General features: G+C 35.6%; 1 protein-coding gene across 2 annotated transcripts in view; it reads right to left on the reverse strand.

Moving 5' to 3' along the window:
- Ak9 (adenylate kinase 9) overlaps positions 1 to 14,411 on the reverse strand; it is a 127,348-nt gene that overhangs the window by 91,485 nt on the left and 21,452 nt on the right. For both annotated transcript variants that reach the window (XR_007342060.1, XM_048787325.1), the window contains exons 8-10: positions 11,677 to 11,805; positions 7,711 to 7,785; positions 3,444 to 3,542 (exon numbers count right to left, since the gene is read on the reverse strand). Coding sequence is in view for 1 of the 2 variants with exons in the window: in XM_048787325.1 (XP_048643282.1) it covers positions 3,444 to 3,542; positions 7,711 to 7,785; positions 11,677 to 11,805 (303 nt within the window). In the remaining variant the exon portion in view is untranslated. The remainder of the gene's footprint in view (positions 1 to 3,443; positions 3,543 to 7,710; positions 7,786 to 11,676; positions 11,806 to 14,411) is intronic.

A 14,411-nucleotide genomic window follows, 5' to 3' on the forward strand; every position in this document is an offset into this window, starting at 1 on the left:
GACACTCCTGCCTAAACCTCTCCCAAAGAAACTCTGGCACTTCCTATGATCTATCACATAAATAATTATGGTGGGCACAGCAGGATTCTCAGCTCTACTGAAGGCTCTATCTCCATTGGGTGAATGACCTGGCACTGAATAGGCTCATTTGTAAGACATGGGATAAAATAAAAAATACAAGTCCTTGTTCTCAATTTAGTTGAGAATTTCTAGATTGCAACAGCAGAGCATTAAACTAAGAGTGGAGCCCTTCTAAGCACAAGATCCAGTGAGAGGTCCATGAAGACAGTTCTGCCCCATAATTCAGTTGTTAGATATTTTGAATGTCACTATTGGTCCTAGGTGCTTTACAAGTATGATCTCATGTAATCCTTACAATAACACAATGCCATAATAGTTACTGTCCCCTTTATCTTAATCATTGAATAAAGAAAAAAATTTACAAAATCCCACAGGTCTGGTAGGCTGCAGAGCTGGACTTCAAATCCAGGTTATTCTGATTAGAAACCAATGCTGGTATCCTCCATGTGCATGGTGCCAGCCTGACACTGAGCTTCCTTTACCATGTCCCCAGGCCCACTCCCCCTCTCTACAAATTCATCAGCAGTTATAGCTCCCAAATTCCCCATAGCTAGAGTTCTCATAAAGGTCTTTGCTCCTCTCTTATTCCTTTAAACCAGTGAGTCCCCTGCCCCCTCAGGATCTACAGTAGAATCTCCTAGAAAGTTCTTTTTTTTTTTTTTTGTAAAATATACATAACATAAAATTCACCATTTAGCTAGCTATCTTTAAGTGTTCAATTCAGGGGGATTAACTACATTGACAATGTGTACAACCACCAACACTATTTCCAGAACACGCTTTCATCCTCCCCCAAAGAAACTCCACCTATGAAGCATACCTCACTATTCTCCTCTCCTCAGGTCCTGGCACTCTCACTTCTACTTTTTCACTCTGTGAATTGGCCTATTCTAGGTACCTTGTGTAAATCATAATATTTGCTCTATTGTGTCTGGCTTGTTTCACTTAGCACAGTATTTTCAAGGTTCATTTGTATTTTATCATGTATCAGAATTTCATTCCTTTTTAAGGCTGAATAATATTCTATCAGGTGTGTGTGTGTGTGTGTGTGTGTGTGTATCTTATCCATTCATCCACTTATGGACATTGGGACATGTTTCTATCTTCTGGTTATTGGGAATATAGCTGTTATAGACATTAAAGTTCAAGTATCTAATGGAGTTCCTACTTTCAATTTTCTTGGGGATAGTACCTAAAAGTGGACCTGCTGGATCATATGGTAATTCTTTATTTAACTTTTTGAGGAAACATTAAACCATTTTAAACAGTAGCTGTCCCATTTATGACCCCACCAGCAATGCAAGAGGGTTCCAATATGTCAATACTTTTTTCCTATTTTTTGGATAAGAATCATCGTAATGGGTATGAGGTGGTATCTCATTATAGTCTTTTCAAAATTATTATAGTCTTGATTTGCATTTCCCCATGATTTTAGTGATGTTGAACAACTTTTTATGTGCTTGTTGGCCACTTATCAGTCTTCTTTGGAGAAATGTCTGTTCAAGTTCCTTGTCCGTTTATGAATTGGATTCTTCTATTGCTGTAGAATTGAAGTTATTTACATATCCTGAACATTAGTCCCTCATCAGATGTATGATTTGCAAACATTCTCTCCATTTTATGGGTTATCTTTTCACTCTATTGATAGTGTCCTTTGATGCACAAAAGCTTTTATTTTTATTTATTTATTTATTTTTGGTGGTACTGGGGATTGAACCAAGGGCCTTGTGCATGTGAGGTAAGCACTCAACCAACTGAGCTATAGCTTTTAATTTTTAAAAAATGTGTTTTAGTTATAAATGGAGACAATACCCTTAATTAATTAATTTATTTATTTTATGTGGTGCTAGGGATTGAACCCTGTGCCTCACTCATGCTAGGCAAGCATTCTAGCACTGATCCACAACCCCAGCCCCTAGCTTTTAATTTTAATGAAGTCAAACTTATCTATTTTTTTCTTTTGTTGTATATGCATTTGATGTCATATCCTGTTTTGTTTTGTTTGATTTAATGCCAGGTTCCTATCCCAGAAATTCTATTTTAACTGCTTTGGGCACTGATTTATTTTAAAAGCTTCCTAGATGAATCCACCATGCAGTCAGGGCTGAAAAATCGCTGCTTTAAACATTACCATGATTCTCTAAAAACTACCTGCCTTTAGCTGAAGAATATTCATCCAAAGTCCTTGAAAACACACAAGAACTATCTATTTATGATGGGACCCTTTTGTTTTATTTTGAGACACAGTGTTACTAAGTTGCTTAGGGCCTTGCTAAATTGCTGAGGCTGGATTTGAACTTGTGATCCACCTGCCTCAGTCTCCTGAGCCACTGGGCTTACAGGCGTGCACCACCATGCCTGGCCCATTTTTGTTTCAAAAATCTTGTTGTGTTATAGTTAGTTATCTAATAGAATATTGTGTTAATCATTGCTACTAGTTGGCAATTTCCAGTACTCAGCTGTGACTATAATAAAAATGTGGGAATGGAGATGGTATCTATGATTTTGAAGATAATTAATATCTTTAGGTGCACAATACCATTTGATGTTGGAGAAAGAAATTGTCAGATTTAATAAGCATGAGAGTGATTGGCTCCCTTACAGAACATGTTAGCACTAAGCAAAATGTAAGGGGAAGTGTAAGTCAATGATTAGGTATGGCAGAAAACTGCTCATAAGATCAACAGTAGTTGAGTAGGTGATAATTAAGAAAGCAAAAGCTGTAAGGGATGCTTGAACATAGATAAGTGTTTATTATGCCCTGTTTGCTAAAGCATATTATAGGACAAAAATTAATCTTGGATAAGTTATATCTTATAACATGTATAATTTCTTAAGGACCCCAAGAAAGTTTTAATTAGTTTCACCTTTCATAGAAGAGAACAGAATTATTAAGAAATCAAACTTCAGAGCCCAAAATTATATTGGTTACATATATTGTTAAAATTTCTTAATCACTCTTTGACTCATTTTTTTAAATGTATATATGTATGTATATATAATGGGAATGATAATAGCTATTACCTCATAGATCAGTTTTATTGCTTGGATAGAATAAAGAATGTGAAGAGTGCTGTGCTTTGTACATATTCACACTGAATGAAATAGATCCCTTTATTATTACTGCTTCTTAACATGCTTCTTTGTGTCTGTGGCTTGCTTAATAAAAATCTTGAAAAGCAAAAAAAAAAAAAAAGAATATTGTGTTAATATTATAGCTTCTTCCCCAAACCATTTTTTTCTTCCCAACTCCCATTTTTAAAAAGGTATCCTGAAATTTCTTTTAGACCTTGTAAAGATACAAACTAAGGTTACAACACATATTGAACACAAAGGTTTTCAAACAGTTAAGCGTGACTTACAGTTTCCGTTATATCATTCATTTCTTCCTCTGAACTCTGAAGTTTGGTCACAACAGCTGCTCTTTTTAGGTTCAGATATTTGAGTCGTTCTATAACTGTCTGGATTATAAGAACAAACATTTGAATACACTGACATCTGAATATCTCAAACATTCTGAAAAAGTGATGGGTTCATTATTGGAGGCCATGCTTCCTCTGAACCTCCAGGTACACTCCTTGATCACTTTTTCCTGGCTTCTGGTGTTTGCTGGCAATCTTTGGTGTTTCTTGACTTGTTTATGCATCACTCCAAACTTTGCCTCTGTTGTCACATAGCCATCTTCTCTCTGTGTGTCTGACTTTCTTGTCCTAATCTATATTGAAATAGAGCCCACCCTAATTATGCATGATCTCAACCTGATTGAATATGTAAAGACCTTGTTTCCAAATAAGGTCATATTCACAGGTATTAAGGTTAGGGTTTTAACAAATATTTTTGAGGGACATATTTCAACCCATGATACTCTGCCCTATGGTCCCTGAATATTCATGACTCTAGAGGTCTGGGTCTATAGGAACTCTTCAGACAAAGGGAAGAAAGCCATGTGAAGGTGGAGGGAGACACAGGAGCAATGCTGCCATAAGTCATGAAATACCTGGGACTACCATAGCTGGGAGAGGCAATGATGGATCCTCCCCTAGAGGATTTGGAGGGAACAAGACAATATCTTGAGTTTGTACTTCCAGCCTCTGGAACTGTGAGAGAATAAGTTTCTGTCATTTGAAGCTATCCGGTTGGTAAGACATAGGATAGATCATGGTAACCCTAGAAAACTAATGTAGACACAAACTATGTGGAAAAAACTGGAAAAACAATGGGCTAGTAACTAGAATCTGAGGTGAGAGATGGTGAGAAAGAAAAAATAATGTTGGTGTGTGGTGGTCTGTGGAAGATTATGTTATTCACAATTCATCCTTCCCTTGTTTCATTGATTAATTGCCTAGTTAATTTTGGGTAGAGTATACTTCTTTACCCTCTAATGTTGAGCTTCTCCTTGTAACTTGCTTTCACAAATAGGATGTGTGCAGAAGTAGCAGGGTACCAATTCCAGACTGGGGTTTTAAATAATTTTTGCAGTGAGGGCATGGTACTGGGAATTTACCACTGAGCTAAATCCCCAGTCCTTTTGAGTTTATTTTTTATTTTGAGATAGGGTCTTGCTAAGTTGCTTAGGGCCTCACTGAGTTGCTGAGGCTGGCCTCAAACTTGTATCCTCCTGTCTCAGCCTCCTGAGTCCCTAGAATTACAGTTGTGCACCACCACACCCGGCAAGACTGGGGTTTTAATAAGCTTGGAAATTTTCAACCAAGCCTCTTAGATCTTCTGTCCTCTAGTGTGTCCAAGTAGAAAACAAAATTCTGGGTGTATTTTGAGGAAGAAATCTGCTGTGTATGCTGATGAATGGGTTGTGGATGTGAGAAAAAAAAAGAGAAGAGCAATAGGAAGAATGGTGCTGACATGTATTGAAAGAGGCAACTGAGGGAGAAACACATTTGGGCAGATGTTATACATAATGACGGTTAGACATCAAACTGGGTATGTAGCAGTTCGGCAGCAGTCAAGTACACCAGTGTGGAATTCAGGGGAAAGATGTGGGATAATAATATTTGTGGAGAGTACTGACTTGGATCATGGTTTTTGACTGCCTTAGAGTTGTGGCTGTGCTTTGCCCTGGGGACTTTCTGTGCAAAGGTGCAGGATGAGATTGCCCAGGAGCTTCGGTAATGCCCTGCCTGAGGAAGTTCTGTGCAAAGGTACAGTACAATAACAAACTTGAACTTGTGCCCAGATGCCAGCTGCCAGGGAGAGAGAATTCTGAGCATAACAAGATGACCACAATATCTTCTAAGCACTACAACCTTCAAGCCTCCCTGCTTTGCAGAAAATCTGGACAATGGGCTTCCTGGATACAGCAGGATAATAACAGAATGTTCCTAGCACTGCAACAGTATAATAGTTACAAGAATGTTTCTAGTTCTGTAACTTTTTAGTACACAAACAACAATGTGCACTAACTTCCTGATTGTGAGACCCTATATAATAACCCTGCTGAGCTAGCTCTGGGTCATTGTTCTTCCATCAGAGGTTGGTGTCCCACTCGGTCCCAGCTTTCTCTCTATAAGTGTTTGTGTGTATTTCTTAATCTCCCATCACTCCTTGCCAGTTTCTAGCATTTGGCCATGCAAGTTGTAGCAAATATTAATTTAAGAGATGCCAGTATTGAGAAGTATTTGAAGTCCTTAGGATGAAGTCTCCTAAGGGGTGAGGACAGAAGTGAGCTCTGGGGTCTAACACTAGAGATGAGAGATTTAGAATGTCCAGTAAGGAGTAGTGGAGCAATTAAGCAGGGGAAATCTAAGAAGCCATGGAAAGGAGAGAGCAGGAAGACATGGTCAGATGTATCAAATGTGCTTCTAGATTAAATTAGATGAAAAATGACCACTGGCTTGGTTAAGAGGAGATCTCTAGTGATCTTGGCAAGAGCACATCCCAAGTGAGGAGCTTCACCTTGATTTGGTTTCACTGTTAGCACTATTACCCCATTGCCACCAGTGAGATCAAATCAGAAAACTTGGGGTTATCTTTGACTTTTCTGTCCCCCCTAACTCCTATGCTAAGTGACTCACTAAGTTCTTCAAGCGGACATCTTATATATGTCTCAGACCTGTCCCCTTTGTTCATTCCTATGGTCACTACCCTAGATTAGGCCACTGTCTTTTATCTGATGACTGCAAAGCCAAGACTAGCCTTCCTACCCTCAGTTTGATTCTTCTCCCATTTTTCTCTTGTTCTATAGTCTGGGTGATGGTTCTTAAATGAAAAAAAGGATCATTTTCACTCTCTGGCTTCAAATCTTTCACTGGCTATGACCTCCCTCATAATGAGGCCTAAATGCCTTACCTCCTTAAGTCCCAGGTTTTTCTTGGTGCAGTCCCTGCTTGGTTCTAGAGTCTCTGCACTACTGTACTCCTCCTATGTCATCTTCCTATTTCCAGTCCTACAATTCACCTGCTCTTTCTTGCCCCTAGGGTCTTTGCACACTCTCCCCTGAGCATAGAAGAGTTTGGCTCCCTGTCCCTCCCCTAGCCTTAGAGGTCTAATTCTTACTCATCATAAGTGAGATTTCAGACAGTGGCCCTCCTTACCAGACTAGGTTTTGTTCTTCTTTTGTGAGCTCCAATAACCGTATTTATTAAACCACCATTTAAATATTTATTTCCCCCCACATATTGGATACTATATGAGGGGAGGGACATGTGGACTCATTTCCCTCCTTCATGTTTATATCCTTGGAGCTTATGATAATGCCAGACACTGATTATGTATTCCAGAAATAGCTACTGTGTTTTTTATTATTACTTTTTGGGGTTTCATTTTTTTTCTACATCCTTACCAGCACTTGTTATTATCCCCCTTCTCTCTAATTTTTTAAATAGTGGGTATGAAGTGTTTTCTTATTAAGGTTGGGATTTACTTTTCCTTAATGACTAATGATATGAAGCATCTTAATGATGCTTATTGATTGCCACTTAATTTTCTTTGAGGTACTAGAAAGTAGTACCTCAAACAGAGCGTCTATTTATTTGATACCAGGAATTGAACCCAGGAGCACTTTACCACTGAGCCACAGTCCCAGCCCTTTCTATTTTTTACTTTGAGACATAGTCTCACTAAATTGCATAGAGCTGGGCAGCAGTTGTAGCTCAATGGTAGAGCACTTGCCTAGCATGTGTGAGGCCCTGGGTTCCATCCTCAGCACTACATAAAAATAAAGGTATAGTGTCCATCTACAACTAAAAACCAAACAAACGAACAAACAAACAAACAAAAACTCTTAAAAAAATAAATTGCATAGGGCCTTGAACTTGTGATCCTCCTGTCTCAGCCTCCTGAGCAACTGGAATTACAGGTATGAGCCAACAGCATCAGGCCAAAAAGACCTTTTATTTTTTTTCCCCACCCAAACAGACCTTTTAAATTCAAAATGTGGTTTTGATGTCATCTGGCCTTCTGGTTAAGATCAAGTGTAGTATTAAATGTAGTTTTGATTTTAATATGAACAGATAAATAAAAATAACATTAAATTTTAAAGTACCAAAACAAAATTTTAAAAAATTAATGATGTTAAGATATAAATATATTCATGTGTATTAAGGTAAGTACAATACTGTAAAAGGTTTTTAAATTTTCCAACTGTAAGATATTCTTATTGAACATTGCACTCACCATAAAGAGCTCCTCTGGTGGCTTATTTCCATCTAGCTCAATGAGAAACTGGGGATTATGTTCAGCCATTACTTCCTGTAGACAACAGAAAAGAAAACATATATCAGGATTGTAAGAAAATTGAATACAAGATCAGAATCTTAATAACTATGAAGAAATCTGAAAAGCTCTCTTTGTTTACCTTAAACATGCTATAATGCACATTATTTTCTGTGCTGAAGACATCTTTTGCAAAAGCCCAAATTAGCCTTCTTACTACAAATTTATTTTATTTTATTTTGTTTCATGGTTCTGGGGACCAAATCCAGGGCTGTGCATGTTAGCCAAGTGCTTTATCATTGAATTATACCTCAGAGGAGCCCATACCATGAATTTTATAGGCTTTCTATTTTTTTTTTTTTTTTTTGCTTTCTAGTTTTGATACAATAAAAGAGTGATTAAAATTTAAATTAAGGACTTTCTTCATACAGATATTAGCATCATTTAAAAATACAACATACTTTTGTTACTGTAAGGCACACTTTTCTTATAGAAAATTTAAAAGACAAAAAAATTAGAAGGCTAAAATATCTCTAATCCAGCTACCCAAGGTAACTACCACTGTTTTCCTGTCATCTTTTATTTATTCCATGAGAAAATCCTTTTGCATGTTTGTGACCAGAATATACATATAACTTTGAAGCTTACTTCTTCACATAACATCAAAATTAACTTTTCTCTATACTTTTACAAGATCACTACCAATATAATTTTGAAGGCTTTATAAAATTAGATATTGTGATTATAGAACAATTTATTTAATATGTTCCTCTGTTTCTTGACAGTTGTGCAATTTATAATATTGAGCAAGTTGTTTCCAAGCATTTTTAAGTATTTTTAAAGTTTTAAAAGTTGTGTTCTTTTTTAGAAAACAAAACAACAATAACAAAAAGGGCCATACTAATTTCCATTCCTTTTAACAAAGCATAAGAGTGCTTTATCATATACTTGCTAGCAGGAGAAATTCTTATCACTTGTTTATCTTTTAAAATTTGATTATGGAGGGGCTGGGGCTGTGGCTCAGCAGTGGAGGGCTCATCTCTCATGTGTGAAGCCCTGGATTCAATCCTCAGCACCACATCAGTAAAATAAAGGTATTGTGTCCACTACAATTAAAAAAATATTTTAAAAAATAATTAAAAAATAAAATTTGATTATGGAAATAACATTTCATTATTTAGATGAGCATTTCTTTATTATAGGTGACACTGACCATTTTTTCTAGTGGCTTATTACCCTTTTGTCTTTCATTTGTTAATTGCTCATATCTATTGTCCATTTATCTCAGAATGAACTTACAGGTATTCAGAAAATCATTTTTATGGTCTTTATATATATCAAATCAAAGCTTTAAATATTTTGTCATAGTGTTATGGTCTGAGTTTAATCAATATAGATTATAGATTATAAATTATAGATTGTAGGTTATGAAATATTAATAAATAGGATAAAAGGATTATGTGATATGTGTTATAGAATAAATTATGTTAAACTGCTCTAGTTATAAATTAGAAGAAATAATAATGTAACTGTAAGACATAAGATTTAAGTTGTTAGAAATAAGATAGAAGAGTGTAAGGTGATAAATATAAGCCCATAGGTTAATATAGTTACAGATAAATATAATATAGCCATGGTAACTCCATTTTTATGACTCCCATGTGAAACTGTTATATAAGCTGTTTCTAAGATGTTAAAAAATTTTTTTTTACTATACTTCATATGCCCACAAATGTGCTCGAACCCAGGAAATGGTTGTCTGTTTTTGCTCTGCTGTTTTCTCAGCCTGTGTCTCCTGCTTGCTTGCACCTATGTTTTTGAGGATGTGGTTTTTCCTCTTATAAACCCCGTAGAACTGGGACCCAGTGCTGTTCCTGGCAGAGACAGTTTGGGTCCTGCAGGGAGCAATCCCAGCTGACTAAATAAAAGACTCTCTAATTCGGACAAAATTCGGACTGAGAGTGTTTTCTGGTGATCAGCCCACAATAGTGGGGAGATTTTTCAGTTTGTTTCTTTTAACGTTGAATGAATGTTTGATTAATTCATTTTCCAGAAGTTTTACATTTAATGAATTGAAGTGACTTTCTGGTTTCCTTTTTCTTTTCTTTCTTTTTTTGGTATTGGCAATGGTTTGTAATATTTTTTATTGGTGCATTACAATTACACATATTAGTGGAATTCATTGTTACATATTTACACATGCACACAACATAATTTGGTCAACTTAATTTCCTAGCACCTGCCTTTTCTCTCTCCACCTCCCTTTCACTGGTCTCCTTCCTCTACTCTACTGGGCTTCTTTGTAATCTTGTCATTGGTTCAACTGAACATCTGTCAGTCATTTATCACTTCCACACTGGAGGCACTGCACTGTGGATAGGATAAATGACCTAGCGACTCTTCTTGAAGAGACTGCCTTTGCATTTTTCCACTATGAATATCGTTTTCCAGTATTCTGAATCTAATTCTCAGTATGCTTTATTCCATACTCAGTGCTGGTGACTTAAGGAGTACTTTGGATACTTTCACTGAAGGAAGAAATTATATTATGTAGAGTCATGTAATGTACTCTTAAGAAATGTTTATGCTTCATTTTAAAGGCAGGTAATAGAAGAAGAGAGAAGGAGGAATCAAAGCCATATCTAAGAAAATAATTTGTTTCTCATTTTGGGATAGAGATGATGAGAAATAAAATAATCCACTCATTTGTCCTTAAAAAATATAAACATTAGGGCTGGGGTTATGGTTCCGTGGTAGAGCGCTTGCCTAGCATGTGCAAGGTGCTGGGTTTGATCCTCAGCACTACATAAAATAAATAAATAAATAAAATTCAGGTATTGTGTCCAACTACAACTAATTATATATATATATATATTATATATATATAATATATATTAAAATATATATATTAAAAATATATAAGCATTATAAACCACATGAAACAAATTATTTTAGGTCTCTATCAATTGGGAAGAGACATTTTTAGGATTGTTTTTTATTTGTTTTCAAAGTTTTGTTGTTTATCATAATATCTTCCCAAGTACACAAGTTCAATAAATGTTTTTGGTTTTTTTTTTTTTTTTTTTATTNTGAGATCATTCCTATTCCTGGAGAGTGAACTCAGGGGCACTTGACCACTGAGCCACATCCCCAGCCCTATTTTGTATTTTATTTAGAGACAGGGTCTCACTGAGTTGCTTAGTGTCTCACTTTTTGCTGAGGCTGTCTTTGAACTCAGGATCCTCCTGCCTCAGCTTCCTGAGGTGCTGGGAATATAGGCGTGCACCACCATGCCCAGATCATTAAATGTTTGTTGACTAAATTTCCAACACAAATGATTATATTTGGCAGTCTTCCTTTAATTTTGAAAATATAAAATACGTTTTTCACATAATTGTAATCTCAGTAGTCATACTTTGGAATACTAATTATTTTAATTAAAACTTTTCTACTACTATATGTAATAGTCTTAATCATGTTTACATATAATCAACTATGCATGAGATAACCATGGAAACCAATCTGGGGATAACAATTTTTTAGATTGCAATTTAACCTAATTAACACTTCCTTTTAGAATAAAAAATGCATGTTAAGTGACTATTTGTTTTGATGAACCCATAAATTATTTATTGAAAATGTTCTTACAACATAGTCTCTTAATATGAATTTTCTAGCCCCCATTCATAATTTTTCCTAGTGACTTTTGAATAATGCAGTTCATTAGTCATTTTTCAACAACAGAGTTGTTTGTAAGGGTAAAATAAAATGGTTGTGGGAAACAGCCTATGGGAAGGAAGCCTTTATCTAATAGCTTTATACCAAGTTCACAAGGAGAATCAAATGATAGTACATGAAGATGAAGATGGGGGAAAGCTATTTAACAGGGACAAATACCAAATAATCCTATTTTTATCTTGTTCTTACTTCTAAACAATTAAGGATTGTTTCCTTATAAAGTTGAATAATGTTTTCGACATTTTCCAAATAATCCGCAGGCCTCTGAACTAGATGATGAAGAATTTCAGCTGCCATCTGCATTTCAGCTATAAACGCCTAAATGGAAAAGAAAAAAAAAAAAAAAAGCACAAACTATCTTTAAGTCAGTGGTTAATGAACTCTTAAGCCACATCCCTCCCTCCTTTGCCTACCTAGAGTGAGAAGCAGGGGGAAGGGGAAGATTAGAGACAGAGGGTTTTGTTTAAGAGAGACTGAAATCACTGAGCTGCCTCAACCAGCCAAAAGAACTACGAGGACTAGGTTGACTTCTGTATTTTCATAATCTCATTGTTATGTATTATGTGTTTAGTTTCAATAAAGCATTTAGACTGATGAGGGGAAAAAGAGAGACTGAACACTCTTAGGGGTCTTCATTAGATGAAACAAAGCATTAGATTGACTTGGATACTTACTAATTACTTTTTCCTCCCCAGTTAATAAGAAGAGTGGGGGTGAATGTCAGATTTTTTTAAGACAAAATAGAGAAACTGGAGTTTCTTAGAATACTCAAGCTTGTAGTTCACTCATTCCTTCCTTCAATATTCAGTAAACATTTGAGTGCCTACTTTATTCCAAGCACTATTCTGGGAACTTGAGATACAACAGTGAACAAAACTGTTTAACACTGGGCTCACAGAGCTCATGTTGAAGCTGAGAGAGACAGCATAAACACAGTGGGCAAATAAATATAAGACAAGTAGTGGTAAGCACTGGAGATAGAGTCATGCTTCATAGAGTTTATTTTCATGGGGTAGATAGGATATAAGCTAGTAAAAAAATAAACAAAACTTCAGAAAATATAATTGCTATGAGAAAAATAAAGCAGAGTGATGGGAGAAGGTGCTGTTTTATATCAGGTGGTCACAAAAGTGATATCTGAGTTGAATTTGCAAGGAAGGGAGAGAGCCTCACAGATTTCTAGAGAAAGAACAGATCAAAGCAGAGGGAATAAATAATACTGTAAAAGTTCTCTGCCCTTGTCCTGGCACATAGCAAGTGTTCCATATCACACTTGGTATCATAATTAGTCATTCTTTCCAGTTTTTATAAACGCATACATGTACATATTTTACACAATTTGAATCACATTATCTATAGAAGCCATTTCATAATTATAATTTGTTTTAAATATTATTTTAATGGTAAAATAACATTTCCTCAAATGATTTAAACATGACTCTATAACAGGTCAACAAGAGTGTTTCAGATTTTACAATTTTATAAATAATGTTGCAATGAATAGCTTTGTAGATAGATTTCTATATTACTAACATTTCCCCTAGAATAGTTCCTAAAATTAAAATTACTGAACTTTGGGTAATACATTTCAAAGTGATTCAATAAACACTGTCTTTTTCAAAAGATGCTACCATTTGTCTCTCTCTAACACAGGGCATTGCTAGCATGCTTGTATTCATTCACTTAGTCACTATGACTTCATATTAAGCACCTACTATCTGCTAAGCACTGTTACTGGCACTTCAGATAAAGTCATGCTTTCATAGAGTTTATGTTCAGTGGGGTAGACAGGCTATAAGCTAGTAAAAAAATTTAATTAAACTTCAGAAAGTATAAATGCTATGAGGAAAATAGAGCAGGATAAGGACCGAGGCTAATGTGATCTAGTATTATAGCTATTGACTACACATACCTATCGGGCACTTGAAATTTGGTCAGTGCAAATTGGAATGTGCTGTAAGTATAAAATATGCACCAGATTTCAAAAACAGTAAGAAAACAAAATGCATTATTCTTATCTGGACCGTCCAGTTAGGAAGACAGAGCCATATTTGACTACTGAGCACTTGAAATGTGGCTAGTTCTACTAAAGAACTAAATTAAGTTTTAAATAAGTTTAATTGATTTAAACTAAAACAGCCACATGGGGGAGTGGCTGCCATAGTGGACAGTGCAGTCCTAGCCTAAAAGTAGTCCTCACTCTTCCTGATTATATTCCTGGTGACATCACCAATTGTCATAACCCATTTGGACCCTGCAATGAATTGTGACCCCTGCATCCCACCATATAAGTGCCATGTTGGCTGTGATAGTATACTGTATTCATGCTAAAATCACATAACTTTTATCCCTATCTACTATGGGGTTTTCCTTTAAAACAGTCTAAAATAGGTTATGGTTATTATCTAATGACTTATCTGCACAGGTGAGATTATAGATTATTTCATTTTTTAAAATGGACTTTATTGTACTACCAATTTTTAAATGAAAGAACATATGTCAAAGAGGTATTTAACCCACAGCAAGGGAAACAGCAGAATTACAAAGTGTAGGTATTAATAATCATTGAATAAGACTGAAAAGTTAGGCACAAGGCTGCTTAATGTCCTATATGGCAATAAAACTGTGGCTTTGGGGGTCATCTTATTTATTAGATAAGTTATTTGAAATGTATCCATCTGTAAGTTAACTTTGACTTCACAGAGTCTAGGCCATAACAGAAATTGTCAATCACAGGTACATTTTACTACAGTATAGATTGGCAGACTATGACCCATCCCACCCTGGTGGGTCAAAGCCAGTCCATCATCTGTTAACAGATTTCTTACTATCAAATTTTCCTCTTTAAGTCATAGTAAAAGATTTTTTTCCATGCTCTATTGCATTATGTTTGGTAGTATTTAAGATTATTTAAAAAAACATGT

The sequence above is a fragment of the Marmota marmota genome, unplaced genomic scaffold (genome assembly GCF_001458135.2).
Source record: "Marmota marmota marmota unplaced genomic scaffold, marMar, whole genome shotgun sequence".
Classification (NCBI taxonomy): domain Eukaryota; kingdom Metazoa; phylum Chordata; class Mammalia; order Rodentia; family Sciuridae; genus Marmota; species Marmota marmota.